General features: G+C 35.8%; 1 protein-coding gene across 3 annotated transcripts in view; it reads left to right on the top strand.

The window, feature by feature from the left end:
* LOC105473364 (TBC1 domain family member 15) overlaps positions 1-15450 on the top strand; it is an 87519-nt gene that overhangs the window by 61994 nt on the left and 10075 nt on the right. For all 3 annotated transcript variants that reach the window (XM_011727154.3, XM_011727153.3, XM_071071440.1), the window contains 3 exons: positions 194-297; positions 1365-1459; positions 10560-10676. In XM_011727154.3, coding sequence (XP_011725456.1) covers positions 194-297; positions 1365-1459; positions 10560-10676 — 316 coding nt within the window. The remainder of the gene's footprint in view (positions 1-193; positions 298-1364; positions 1460-10559; positions 10677-15450) is intronic.

Raw genomic sequence — 15450 nt, 5'->3', positions numbered from 1 at the left:
TAAACTTTCTGGCAGCTACTTACATCTTTTGGATCTAGAAGTAAAAAACAAGATGGTATTCACTGAATTGAACTATTTACATATATAAAACTACCTCTTAAAGATTAGTTTTCGTTTTTATATGCAAGTTTTGTGAACTTAACAGTATTGCATTCTTTTTCATTCATGTGTTTAATATGCATGCTTTCTTCAGGGACTTAGTCATGCATTGAGAAAGCAAGCTTGGAAATTTCTTCTGGGTTATTTTCCCTGGGACAGTACCAAGGAGGAAAGAACCCAATTACAAAAGCAAAAAACGTAAGTAATGGTCTTTTGTACATTCATTCAAAGAGATTCGAGTAACCCACCCATACAAATTAGTATAGGGTTTCTAGATGAGGATTTGGAATAGACTAGGGAATGGGAAAACAACTTAATTTTTATTGTTTTAACTCAAAAATTATGAGCATTCTAATTATTTTAAATCAGAAACACTTATTAGAAGCACCTCGTTGCATTTATTTTTGTGAATATGTAAAAAGAAGATAAACATACTCTATTTCCCTTATATAAGCCTCGTACAAGCATTTTGCATACTTGAAAGATAGCTATGTAGACATACACTTAAAAACATCTCTCATTCATCTTGATTCACTTTTACAATTCATTATGAAATTATAAAATTGGCTCATAAGAAATATATTTGCTATTTAGATTAATTACCTTTAAGTTACTTTTCTGATACTCTTATAATGGATCCTTCATTCTTTTTGGAAGAGTATTTCTATTTTAAGTTATTTCTAAGACTTGAAACACAGACCAACTTTCCAGGTGCAACTTCTTGTTCTCAGTTGTCAGTCTAGGCTTTGAGTTAAAGCTATTTTCAGTCATTATGTTCATATTTAAGTTATCTGACAGTCTTCTCTTTTCAGCATGTTTACCAGTTCTTCTAAAACATTTTTACATTAACTAGTTTCTGCAAAAAACTGCTTGGAAATGGAACTATAATGTCACTTTAAAAAAAAAAATCACTTAGATTTGTATTTACAATTATTTAGAAACTTTAGTGGTTAAGATATTTCATTATTAGAATACTTTAGAGATGATTTTAAGGATTAGATAAATGTTTTTGTAAAAGAATACCTAAAGTTTTTCTAGTAGTGGAACAAAGTTTATCACATAAACTTTGTGATATGTATAGGGTATTTTTTCTCTTGTTTTCACTTACTTGTTTAACTTTAAACGTTTCGCTGTTGTTTTTATGAACTTACATTCCGTTAGCATCATAAATGCTTTGATATACTGTTTATAGAAAAACCCAGTTAAACAGTGTTAAAAATAAAGTTTTCAAATAGCTTTCTTTGGTGTCAAATTGTTTTCTATAGTGATGAATACTTCAGAATGAAACTGCAGTGGAAATCTGTCAGCCAGGAACAAGAGAAAAGAAATTCAAGGTTAAGAGATTATAGAAGTCTTATCGGTAATTTTTTTCTTAACAACTTTGGAAATGCAAGAGGGGATTACATTGAAATCTTGATGAGATTAAAGAAGTGAAGATACACGCTAACAGTGCTAGGGCTCAAAAGAGAAATCAGAATAGAAAAGTACATTGCAATGTGTGTTTAATGTTCTTTGTTGTTCCTCTTCCAATAGGCATATTAATTCAGTAAGTGTATTTATAAGTGTTGATATATTTAATTTTCAGTTCCAAAGTATGAATTTCTAAAAAAGATTATTTACCTGTATTTGCTTGTTGAATTAATTTCATTTTTTAAAAACTTTATTTTCTTTTTTATTATGAAAGTGTTTATTGTAGAAAATTTAGTAACTGTAGATGAGCAAAAAGAGGTAAATATAAATTATTTTTGTTTCTGTCACCCAGAGATAATTATGGTTAATAGGTATTGGTTTATATCCCTTCAGAACTTCTTTAAATATACATATATTTCATTTTTAAAATTAAATGACTCCAGATATAAAGTTTAGTTAGTATTTGAAAATAGAATATTTACCTGGGGATAACTATTCTCTAAAACATAGAGATGCTTGATAGAATTTTATCATAAAAACATTAGCTGCAATTCATAATCTCCATTTACGAATGAGAAACTGAAGCATGGAGAACATAAATGACTTGTCCAAGGTCACATGGTTTAAATAAGTGCAGAGCCCAGTTTAAGGTTCTTATTACATTGTCTGTGTAATTTTAGGATAGCATTGGATAGTACTGGAACTTAGTTTTGAAATTCCTTTATGGTATCTGGATTTGTATATCTGTGGTTTCATAAAGAACGATAGAGGGATTTGTTACTGTTGTTAATGCCCTCTCATGAAAGAAAGAATTTTTAAAATTTTATTTAGAAAGCCCAACATAACAAGCTGATTTGGTACCGTTTGTGGACATAAAAACAACATCTTTTTGGCAGTGATACTTTTGATCCAAAAAGAATTTATTTTTCTGAAATGTAAATTATACCAGAATAAACTTTGTCCTTTCTCTGATTAAGGCAAAAGGTTGGGAGTCCTGAGTTTTGGAGTTATCTAAAGTTTCTAACTGAAGCTTCTTGCTGTTTTCAGTTTCAATAGGAAAAACAATAATGGATTCTGGTGTTTTACTCCTGCTTGAGCGTAAAGTATTTGAACTGGAAGGGAAGTTAGAGGTCAACTAAACTTGTATTTTAAGCCTCTTCTTTCTGCATGCCATATCCTCTTCCCTTTATATCAAGCATCAGTGTTGATGTCTCTGATATTCTCAACCTTTCATGTCCTGTTCTCATCCTTTCCAGGAGACTGGTAGAAAAATTTAGATATTTAAAGTCCCCATAATGTAATTTGAATTGAGACATACTTTAGCCTACTTCGTTCATTTTTAGCAGATAAAATTGAAGCCCAGAAAGGTTAGTCAGTTGTCTTAAGCCATCTATCTGGTTAGTTTTATAGCTCAGACTCATTCATACTCAGATCTAATTTTTAAGTGGCCTTTCAGCTATACCATGCTTTCTGCCAGTAGAAGTGTATAAATAAGTTAGTTTTAAAGCATTCTTTTTCTATAATGCTTTTTCCCAAAAGTATTTTGAGAATGATTATCAAAAGCTTTTTAGGTAGTATAAATTTACTTTTATTAAAAACAAAACTACGCAGTAAGCTTTAGGTCTTGCATACATGCCAATAAGCTGGATTTTACTTTAAGTGTGATGAGAATCTATTGGAGCGTTTTAAGGAAGAGTATTTTATTTACATTTTAAAATCATTTTTACTGCTTTGTGGAAATTCAATCAAAGTAAGAGTAGGAATAGGGAGACCAGTTAGTAGAAAGCAGAAGTCCAGGCAAGAAAATAGTAGTAGAGAAGGTAAAAAGAAGTAGGTGAGACCGGCCATGGTGGCTCCCACCTGTAATCCCAGTATTTGGGAGGCTGAGGAGGGAGGATCACTTGAGCCTGGGGGGTTGAGGCCACAGTGTGTTGTGATTGTGCCACTACACTCCAGCCTGGGTGACAGATTGAGACCCCTTCTCAAAAAAAAAAAAAGGTAAATTCAAGTTATATTTTGGTGTTAGAGTTGGTAAGACTTTCTGATGTATTAAATATGGGGTGTGAAGGGGAAAGAGAAATAAAAAATAGGACTCAGTTTCTGACTAGAAAACAGGCAGTTAGTGATACCCCTTACGGAGATGAGGAGAAATGGGGTATGGTGAAATTGAATTAAGTGTTAAAGTATATATACCTTAAGGTGAAAAATACAAATGGAATGTCAAATAACTAGTTGAATAGTCTGGACTAGTCTGGTAGGAGATAGAAATTTGGGTATTATCAGTATAAATATCCATGGAAACAGATGTGCCACCTAGTGGAAAAAGAGACAGTTAAGAAAGCTCAGGAATCCCTGTTTTTAAAGCAGTGGTTTCTAACCTTGGCAACACATTAACTCATTTATGTCTAGTTTTCCATTATTGGAACACTGAGTTTGTGGGAGTTATTTCTATCCTACTGCTCAAGGTCATCTCCAAGGTCTGATTTTTCACACACAGAAATTCGCAACCTCTGGCATAAATGGGTTAAAATCACCAAAGGATCTTTCTGAAAACCAAATTGATTATTTCAAGCATTCATACACTCATTCATTCTTTCAATAAATATTACTTAGTGCCTATTATGTACTAGGCTGTCCTCTAGGCATTGGGGATTCATCAGTGCACAAAACAGGCAAAATTCTTGCCCTAAAGGAGTTTTCATTCTTGTGGAAGAACAGACAGTAAACAAGTTAAGTAAGTGACATATGTGGTATGTTAGTGATACATGCCAAATAGAAAAATAAGGCAAGGAAGAGGGTTAGGATGTTTGTGTGCCATGTTGGCCATTTTAACTTGGGCAAGCAGAGACAGCTTTTAGTGGGAAAGTGATATTTGAATAGAAACTTGAAAAATAGAGGGGGTTCTCTCATGACTCCTGTTCAGTATAGTATTGGAAGCCCTAGCCAGAGCAATCAGGCAAGAGATAGAAATAATGGGCATCCAGATGGGAAGAGAGGAAGAGCAACTGCTTGATGTAAAGGGAAGAGGATATGACATATGGATATTGCTAGGGTTTTTGTCTTTCAAGAGACAGATTCTTGCTTGTCACCCAGCCTGGAGTGCAGTGGCACAATCATAATTCACTGCAGCTTGGGCTCAAAGGATACTCCAGCCTCAGCCTCCCAAGTAGCTGGGGCTATATGCATGCACCACCACACCTGGCTAATTTTTAAAGTTTTTTGTACACATGGGGTCTCACTATGTTTCCCAGGCTGGTCTCCAACTCCTGGCCTCAAGCAGTTCTCCCATCTCAGTGTTACAAAGCATTGGGATTATAGACATGAGCCACTGTGTCCAGCCAATATTGCTGTTTTTTTGTTTTTGTTTCTGTCTAAGATGGGAAAAACTGAGAGAAGAAAGTTTGGAAGAGAATATTTAGAATTCAGTTTTAGATTTTAATTTTGAGATGCCTATTGAATGTCCGTAAGTTAATATGTTGAGTTGAATGTGGATATATAGGGCAGGAATTCATGGGACTGGAGATAAATTTAGGGGTCATCAACATAGATAGTATGAGATTACATAAAACTATGAATTATGAAACTAGATTACTTCAACAAACTAGGCGTCAAAGGTACAAACCTCAAAATATTAAGAGCCATCTATCACAGACCCACAGCCAACATCATACTGAACAGGTAAAAGCTGGAAGCATTGCCCTTGAGAACCAGAACAAGACAAGGATACCCACTCTGACACTCCTATTCAGCATGGTATAGAATCAGGCAAGAGAAAGAAAGAAAAGGCATCCAGATAGGAAGAGAGGAAGTCACCCTCTCTTCACAGGCAATATGACACTATACCTAGAAAACCCCATAGTCTCTGCCCAAAGGCTCCTAGATCTGATAAACAACTTCAGCAAAGTTTCAGTTTACAAAATCGATGTACAAAAATCAGTAGCATTGGTATACACCAACAACGTCCAAGCCAAGAGCCCAGTGAAGGATGTGATCCCATTCACAGTAGGCACAAAAAGAATGAAATACCTAGAAATACAGCTAACCAGGGAGGTGAAAGAACTCTGCAATGAGAATTACAAAACACTGCTGAAAGGAATCAGAGATAACACAAACAAATAGAAAAACATTTCATACCATGGATTGAAAGAATACTGTTTAAAATGGCCGTACTGTTCAAGGCTATTTATAGATTCAGTGCTATTCCTATCAAACTACCAATGACATTTTTCACAGAATTAGAAAAAACATTCTTATGCAACCAAAAACGAGCCCAAATAGCCAAAGCAATCTTAATGCAAAATGAAGAAAGTTGGAGGCCATACTACCTGACTTCAAAGTATACTGCAAGGCTATAGTAACTAAAATAGCATAGTTCTGGGACAAAAACCAGACACATAAAGCAACAAAACATGTTAGAGAACCCAGAAATAAAGCCATATACCTACAGCCATCTGATCTTTGACAAAGCTGACAAAAACAAGCCACAGGGAAATGACTCCCTATTCAATAAATGTTGCTGGGCTAACTGGCTAGCTATATGCAGAGGAATTAAACTGGACCCCTACCTTTCGCCATATACAAAAATCAGTTAAGATGGATTAAATACTTAAATGTAAAACCTGAAACTATAAAGACCCTAGAAGAAAATCTAGGCAATACCATTGAGGATATCGACCCAGGCAAAGACTTGATGAAGAAGACTGCGAAAGCAATTACAACCAAAACAGAAATTGACAAGTGGGACCTAATTAAACTAAAGAGCTTCTGTACAGCAAAAGTAACTATCAATCAACAGAGTAAATGGCCTACAGAATGGGAGAAAACATTTGCAAAGTATGTATCTTTCAAAGGTCTAATACCCAGAATCTGTAAGGAACTCAAATCAACAAGCAGAAACAACCCCATTAAAAGATGGGCAAAGGACATGAGCAGACTTTTTTTTTTTTTTTGAGACAAAGAGTCTCCCTCTGTCGCCCAGGCTGGAGTGCAGCAGTGCAATCTCTGCTCACTGCAACCTCTGCCTCCCGGGTTCAAGCAATTCTCTGCCTCAGCCTCCCCAGTAGCTGGGATTACAGGCGGCCGCCACAATGGTGGGCTAATTTTAGAATTTTTTTTTAGTAGAGACAGGGTTTTACCATCTTGGCCAGGCTGATCTTGAACTCCTGGCCTCGTGATCTACCCGCTTTGGCCTCCCAACGTGCTGGGATTACAGGCGTGAGCCACCGTGCCTGGCTGCAGACACGTCTTAAAAGAAGACGTACACATAGCCAACCAGCATATGGAAAAATGCTCAATATTACTAGTTATTGCAGCATACAATTCAAAACCACAATGAGATACCATCTCCTGGTAGTCATAATGGCTGTTACTAAAAAGTCAAAAAATAACAGATGCTGGCAAGGTTGTAGAGAAAAGGGAACGCTAATACACTGCTGGTGGGAATGTAAATTAGTTCAGCCACTGTGGAAAGCAGTCTAGACATTTCCCAAAGAACTTAAAATAGAACTACCGTTCGACCCAGCAATCCCATTACTGGATATATGTCCAAAGGGATACAAATCATTATATCACAAAGGTAAATGCACATGTATGTTCATAGCAACACTATTTGACAATAGCGAAGACATGAAATCAGCTTAGATGCCCATCAGTGGTGGACTGGATAAAGAAATGTACATATACAGCATAGAATGCTATGCAGCCATAATAAAGAGATCCTAGCCTTTGCAGCAATATATGTGGAACTGGAGGCCATAATCCTAAGTGAATTAATGCAGAAAACCAAATACCACATGTTCTCAGTACAAGTAGGAGGGAAACATTAAGTACACGTGGACACAAAAAAGGAAACAGTAGACACTAGGGCTGTTTGAGAGTGAAGGGTGGTAGGAGGGTGAGGATTGAAAAACTACCTGTTGGGTGTTATGCTCATTACCTGGGTGGCAAAACTATCTGTACACCAAACCCCCATGACACACCGGTTACCTGTGTAACAAACTTGCACATGTACCCCTTGAACCTAAAATAAAACTTGGAAGGAAAAAAAAATAGATTAAATTGCCAAGGGAGCAGTACAGTTATAAAAATAAAAGCCCAAGAACTGAGCCCTGGGGCACTTCAATTTATAAGTAGGAAAAATTAGAAGATAGAAGAGACTTAAGTAAAGAGCCACAGAGAAACTGTGGCTATCTATTTCATAGATAGATAGAAAACATGTAAGTTTGATGTCCTAAAAGACAAATGAAGAAAGTATTTCAAGAAAGGGTAATTGGGATGCCAAGTAAGATTATTTAAATTGACCATTGCATAGAGGAATAAGGAGATCACTGGAGATTTTGATTAAAGAAGAATTTTGATGGATTGGTGCATGTGATAACCTGATTAGAGTGAATTGAAGAGAAATGGAAGACAACTTGGAGACAATACATACAGCTCTTTCAAGGAGTTTTGCTGAAAACAGATGTAGTTTCAGAAAGTGAGCTAGCAGTTAGAGGGAAAAGTAGGATTAAGAAAGGTTTTAATGATGTTGAAAGAAATAATATAAAGTTGAATACTATGGGAATGGTCCAGTAGAAAGGAAAAACTGGTAAAGCTGAAGAGGGAGGTAATTACTAGAGTAACTAGATAAGAATTACTAGAGTCCTTGGGTAGTCAATAGGGGATGGTTCTCATGCACAAGAGGAGGGGTTGGTCTTTGCCACAGAATTAATGAAACTCATTTATAGTGTTAGGAGAGCGGGGAGACTGTATCAGTTCAAACACGGTTGTGTGGTTAGAATAGTGGGAACCTGTGGAAATTCTCTAAATAGTGTCATTTTCTCAGAAATAGGAAGCAGGGTCCTTATCTGAGTGAGGATGTGGGAGAAGATGGAGGCTTGAAGAGAAAGGAAGTATAAAATAATTTTATGAATAGGGAGTGAATGGACAAGGGAAATAGAGCAGGATTGCCAGACAGCATTCAGGATCCACTTGATGTTAGTGATGGTGAATATAAAATGGGGTCAGTTAATGTGGTTGTGTTTTTCTTCAGCCTTTTTTTTAGCTACATCACATTAGATGGAGAGTTAGATTTAATAAGAGCTTTTTGTTTTTAACTGAAGTACTCCTTTTCAGAAATGGGATTTCTAGAAATAATTATAAAATAGCGTTTATATATATTACTTTTTATCCCTTTTCTGATTTTCACCTGGCTTGTCACTATTAAATATTTATACAAGAAGAAATACTGGTAGTTCATGAGAATACAAACAACTTTTTTTTACTATGTTTGAAAAACATATTAAGGCAGATACTCTGTACTGGCATTGTGGTAATATAAATTATGCTTGAGTTAATAAAAATTATGAACTTTATCAACTGTGAAATGAGACAGAAGCAGTTTCATTTTGTTTTTTTTTTTTTTTTTTTGAGGCAGGGTCGCACTGTGTCGCCCAGGCTAGAGTACGTGGTGCCATCTCAGCTTCCTGCAGCCTCAACTTCGTGGGCTCAGGTGATTCTCCCACCTCAGCCTTCTGAGTAGCTGGTACCACAGGCAAGCGTCACCATGCCTGGGTAATTTTTGTATTTTTTGTAGAGACAGGGTTTTGCCATGTTGCCCAGGCTGTTCTTGAATTCCTGGGCTTAAGCAGTCCTCCTGTTTTGGCCTCCCAAAGTGCTGGGATTATAGCCATGAACCACTGTACCTGGCCCATTTTGACATTTTTAATTGTAATTTTATATAAATAGCATGAATTTTTCTGGTATTACTTTTGCTTATTTGAGAACTGTATCCACAATTCTGTGGGTATTTGCTTGCTTTTTAAAAATCAAATGTAGTACATTTTAACAGAAAGCTAAAATATTTGAATAATTTTTAAAATGCCGTTACAGAATCTAATTAAGCTCACATCATATCCTGTTGTTAGATTCCACTCTATTGTATCTCCTTATCTTTTTTTTATTATTACTATTTTTGAGACAGTATCACTCTGTGGCCCATGCTGGAGTGCAGTGGTGCGATCTTGGCTCACTGCAGCCTCCGCCTCCTGGGTTCAAGCCATTCTCGTGCCGCAGCCTTCTGAGTAGCTGAGATTACAGGTGCACACCAGCATGCCCGGCTAATTTTTGTATTTTTGGTAGACAGGGTTTCGCCATATTGGCCAGGCTGATCTTGAACTCCTCACCTCAGGTGATCCACCTGTCTCGGCATCCCAAAGTGCTGGGATTACAGGCGTGAGCCACCACACCTGACCTCCTCATCTCTTTGTAAAGAGTTTTGAGAAAGTTTTCAGATTACTCAGTTTAATTGGGGGGAGACAGTTATCACTTTTAAACAATTGATTCTACAGCAGTTTGTTTAAGTTACTTCTTCCTAATTTACTGAGAGATTCAAGTTTGGAGAATTCCTTGTAAAGTCTCTCACATCATGATGCACTTAGGCATCAGTGTTTGTGAATTGAATTGTCAGTACAACTTTGGACACACTCATGATGATGTTTCCAAATCTGTTTCTCATGAAGTCATTTCCAACTTTAATGATATCTAAATTGTGTAGATAGGAAAATAAGGAAATAATTTGTCCTAAAGATGATTGAGACATGACAAAGAATTTGATGATACTTATAATAAATGCAGTAATTGTGAATGAAACAAATCTCTTTGATTATGCTTGATTAGGTGGTAGCTTTTTAAAATTAGTTTTCAAGTACTAGTATCTGTGACATGCATTAATGACTGGCATTTTTGTTGGTAATGCAGATTATTACTTAGTGTTGCTTTTAATTCATTGAAAATGTTTTCCACTATGCAGTTGAAAGGTTTCTATGTTTAGATAAAAATTGAAAAATATTTTAAAATCTGCCTATGAGGAGGAGGACTGATTCTTGAAAAAATTCTGAAATGTTACTTTATTGCATATTTGAAATAGAATTTGATGAATTTTTTCTTCATTAAATAAAGCTTGGTGAGTGAAATTAATAGCAAGAAAAATGACTCTGTACTTGTAAGATGTGAGCTTTATAAGAGTCCGGTTTTTGGAAGCTTTTCAAATATGTGATGATTTTCCTCTTCAGAAAAAGATGTTAACAGAACAGATCGAACAAACAAGTTTTATGAAGGCCAAGATAATCCCGGGTTGATTTTGCTTCATGACATTTTGATGACCTATTGTATGTATGATTTTGATTTAGGTAAGTTCTCCTCTAAAGTCCTAATTTTAAAAGATGTAAATATATTTACTTTAGAATTTACATTTTTAATCCAGTTAGACATGGCTAATAGCTTCATAGGCCTAGTTTTAAGAGAATTTGTTCTCCAGGGGACTGGAAACTTACAAGGCTATGGTTCTTAACCAAGGAGCCCTGGGTTGCTGCAGCAGACTAACTGGAGCACCATGGGATATTTAAAATTTTTAAGGGAATTATAGAGACATCTATAGGACACCACTCTAACTACTAGCTGAAATAGCTAAAGGTTTTAACATTAAATCATTACATTCTTTTTGATGAAGTTATGTCTTTGCAAAGCTGGGTTTTTGGCCTTGCTGTGATAAGTAACTACTATGTAAAAATAAATGATAAAAATAAATGGGGATGGTGATAGCCAGTTGAATTTCAAGGTTTGAGAAGTATTGTAGTGCTCAGTAGGTGGTAAGCTCATAGGACATGAATACTTACTCAATTGTTTTGACCTAACAGCTTAATAAATGGAGTTGTTATTTCTTTGAGACTTAGGAGTGCCTTGGGAAAAATTGCTGAGATACTAAGGATGATAACCATGAACTGAGAAAGTTTGCAAACCATTGTTTGATATGCTTTTCCCATTGCAAAGAAAAATACTGATTGTATATCTTAGATAAGCAGTGCAAAAATTTTGTAGGCCATATAGAACTTACTCTTTTTTTGGTAAATCTCTTTACCAGAAATTTGTTGTAAGAACTGATGCCGGGGCCGGGTGCGGAGGCTCATGCCTGTAATCCCAGCACTTTGGGAGGTCAAGGCAGATGGATCACCTGAGGTCAGGAGTTCAAGACCAGCCTGGCCAACATGGTGAAACCCCGTCTCTACCAAAAATACAAAAGTTAACTGGGCTGGGTGGCACACGCCTGTAATTCCAGCTACTCGGGAGGCTGCGTCAGGAGAATTGCTTGAACCTGGGAGGTGGAGGTTGCAGTGAGACGAGATCGCGCTGCATTGCACTCCAGCCTGGGTGACAGAGTGAGACTCTGTTTCATGAAAAAAAAAAAGAGAACTGATGGTGGAATTAGAAGTGTGAAATTACCTGGGGAAGGGACGCTAAGGGGTAGAAAACTTAAGGAACCATTATTTTAAGGGGCAAGAGAACTTAAGATGTTTATTTAAAGGACCAACAGCTTGTCTAACCATCAACTTTTGAATAAGTATAAATACTAGAAATGTTTGAGTTACCTGCTATGTGAGTGGCTTCTAGCTAAAGGATAGTGGAAATAGATGTTTTCTAGATTAGTAACGTTTGAGACATCCTTTAGAGAAGGTGGTTGGATACTTAGCACATTAAAACCAAATGAACCTTGAATTACGGGCACATTTTCTTCACTGTTATTTCTGTGTAAATTTCTCTTGGTTTCCTATATGTAAGTTAGGGGAAGATATACTCTCCGTTTTGATCTTGAGCTATCAGCCTTTTTGGTGACAGTAAGTCAGAAGTTGCAGTTTTCTTTAAAATGTAAAATGTAGTCAGTCCTGTCTGTGACACCTATAATGAGCTTCAAGTTGAATTGTTGCAAGAATATTAGTAGAGTGCTTTTCAGGTTACAGAGTGCTTTCATACTTGATTTGATTTTTCATTCTCATAGCAGCCTTTTGAAAAAGGGGGGAAATAATTCTCACTTTATGAGTAAGGTTATTTTGATTTAGAGTGTGACTTATGGTCACACAAGTAAATAATTGGTCTGGGAGTAGAGACCCAGGTCTTTATTGCAGGCTGGGATTCTTACCTCTACACCTTCAGCACTTCAACCCCTTGCCGTTTATTTTAGTTTCGGTTACCACTGTAGGGAATAGGACCATTCTCCTTCGGAACAGAAGGCATTGCTCCATTCTCTCAGATGGTAATTTTGAGATACGAATTCATACGTATTCTGTAGCAGGAGTTCCTGAATGCTTAATTTTCTCAGGGCATTGTCCCAAACCAGCTAACTGGATAACTTACCCTCTCGATTTGTTTATACTCATGTCGCATTCTTTCTATATAGACATTTCAGTTACCTGAAACATAGTCAAGCTTCCTGCAGATAACTGCAGGAAGCCAAGATAACTTATGTGAAGCCAAGATACTTTTTATAAAAGCAATAGACAACATTTCTTACTCTTTACTCATAGCAGAGCAACCTGGAATGTAAATTTACTCTGTCTTGTAGGTGATTTCATTATATGGAGTTTGGCTTCTTAACCCATAGGTGAGGTATAGGTGTATTTGCATCGAATACAGTCTCAGTAGGGAGGAATGAGACAAAAATTACCAAAAGTAGACAAAAGAACTTAAGGAAGTGTGACTTTGAGTTAGTGCAGATACTACAGAAAGTTTCTGTGGGTGGTATCATTACTGGATATGTAATGATGATACTGAATAATCAATGAAAGGTTAGAGTGTGTAATGTTTTTTAAGAATGATTTCTGATCCTCAAGATTTTTGTTTTTTAATTTGATACTCTAAAGGATAAGCTTCAGTAACCTGGAAAATTGAACTATATGTAGTTTAAATTTTCCTTTTTGGTGTAAGCAAGTGTACACTAGGATGATAAGATGTTCATTTCTCACCTCCCTCCCACCCCCTTCCTGCAGTGAAACAAATTTGCTATGGAAGTGATTTTAGGGAAGTACTTTAGAAATTGTACTGGTGCTGATTAAGATGTGCATCATTCAGCAGTAGTGAGGAATCTGAGTATCACTAAATGCCAATTTAAACATCTTTAATCTTTCTTTAATTAAAAGGAATTTGTACATTAATTCCACCCCCCATAACCCATGAGATACCCCAAAGAACATCATGTATAAAATAAAATAGATTAAAGGCAACCAGAACATGAAGATTAATTTGACAACTTGCTTCAGCTAAGACTTAACAGAAGAAATATGGTAGTGATTCCATATGGAAACTGAAGACTTAAAGGATTAAATTGGCTTCTTAGGAATTTTTATTCATTATAACTTAATAATAAAGCACTTTTTTAAGAGGGGAAAGGTGCTTTGTAAATCTTTTGAATAGCACACTTTGAAATATTTCTGATGTAGATCGTACACAGTCAGACTCAGTACTCTTGCACTTTGTTGAATTCAGATTAGATTTCCTTCATACTTTAATTGGTTTAACCTTTATTATTTGTCATTGATTTCACTATGTCAGATAGGAAAGTTCTGATGATAACAATTTAGTCTTCCATCTATCTTGTTCTTTTTTAAAAAGTGTACATTATTTTAGAAACCATCTGTATAAATTCGTAGAAATGATTACATGTAGATATCTTGTCGTATGTCACTTTTGTTTAGTTTTTTTCTCTAAATGTCTTGGTAACTTCATTGTCTGGTACTGTAATAATTGGATGCCCTCCATGAGAACCCAGGTGCCCTTTTATCCTAAAGTGAGTAGAGCTATATTTTCCCATAGGGTACAGTTTAGACAGAGTGAGGCTAATAGGACTGTGGAAAGATGTGGCGGTAGATGATTGGACAGAGGCTCACAGCAAATTGAGCTGAAACTTCATTTGTAAGGAGATTCTGAGGTGATCTGAGTGCCTCTGTCTGTTGTATGTTTGATCTGAGTTTTCTCAAGAGATTTAGTTTACCTGCCTTCTGAGATCATTTTTTAAACTTTTCTTCCAAAACAGAGTAATGTATAGTTATGTATCATTTATATGATAGCAGAACTATTCCCTCCCTCTTTTATTAAATATTTACTTTTACATGGCTTCAGTGCAGATAGATTTTGTTGAATATAAATGTAAGCTATTGATCTGCAAATGAAAGACTATTTTCCAGACTTCCCAAGCTACCAATAAAGACATTTCTACATGATTTTAATAAATACACAGAAGTTACCAAAGTTGAATGATAATGTTTAAGTAAAAAGGCTTAGTATAAGCTCATGTCCCTTCATTGGTTCAAGAACCTCTTAAGTCTGAAAATTTTTCAAGTCTTGAAAATTGTAAAACAAGGATAATTGAGGGTTTTATAAGAGGAAGTAAAAAAACAAGAAGTTTGACATGTTCAGGTGAAAAAGTAAAACTAACACTTTTTCTTATTTTTAAGCGAGGGATCTGACTCCTTAATTTCCTAGTTTTTCTTTTAATCGAGGGCTCTATTACTGTCACTGTTGAGAAATTATAATAACATCAAGAGATATGTAGGTAAGTGGTCACTTCAGGTACAAAATATTGATTGGATTAAGCCCAGTTGCTGACATTGATTGGGTGTAGAGAGTAACAAAAAAAGAGAGAAGGACATAGATATGACTACTTAAAAGAGGCTCTTAATTTTGTAACTCCTGTTGTGTGAATCTAAAGGTCTGATTGTTAAAGCAGTTGAACCCAAAGTTCTTATTTTATGTGGCTTGCTCATCATAGTTTGGCATTGCTAACCACTCTGGGCTTGGAACTTTCTGCTTGATTTTTGCAACATTCTTCTCCCTTCATTTTTTTCTTTGCTTCTCTGACTGGTCTTTCTTAAACCTGTCTTTGAGTGTATACTCTTACATTTGACGTTCCTCTTGATTATCTCTTCACTCCTCTTCTGTCTCATGATGCTCTTGCACATTATTTTTAAAATATTACTCACTCTTGATAGTGTATCTGCACTGAGACACATACTAGAAGCTATATATTGCTTGACATCTCAATCTAAAACAACTCATCTTTCTTACTCATGACTAGAGTTCCTCCTCATTTATATTCTTTTCTTGGTGAATATCAATGTCTACCAATTTCTGAAT

This window comes from Macaca nemestrina, chromosome 10 (assembly GCF_043159975.1).
Source record: "Macaca nemestrina isolate mMacNem1 chromosome 10, mMacNem.hap1, whole genome shotgun sequence".
NCBI classification, from domain to species: Eukaryota; Metazoa; Chordata; class Mammalia; order Primates; family Cercopithecidae; genus Macaca; species Macaca nemestrina.
The sequence above is the reverse complement of the archived record's forward strand: the minus strand, read 5'-3'. Positions and strand labels throughout refer to the sequence as shown.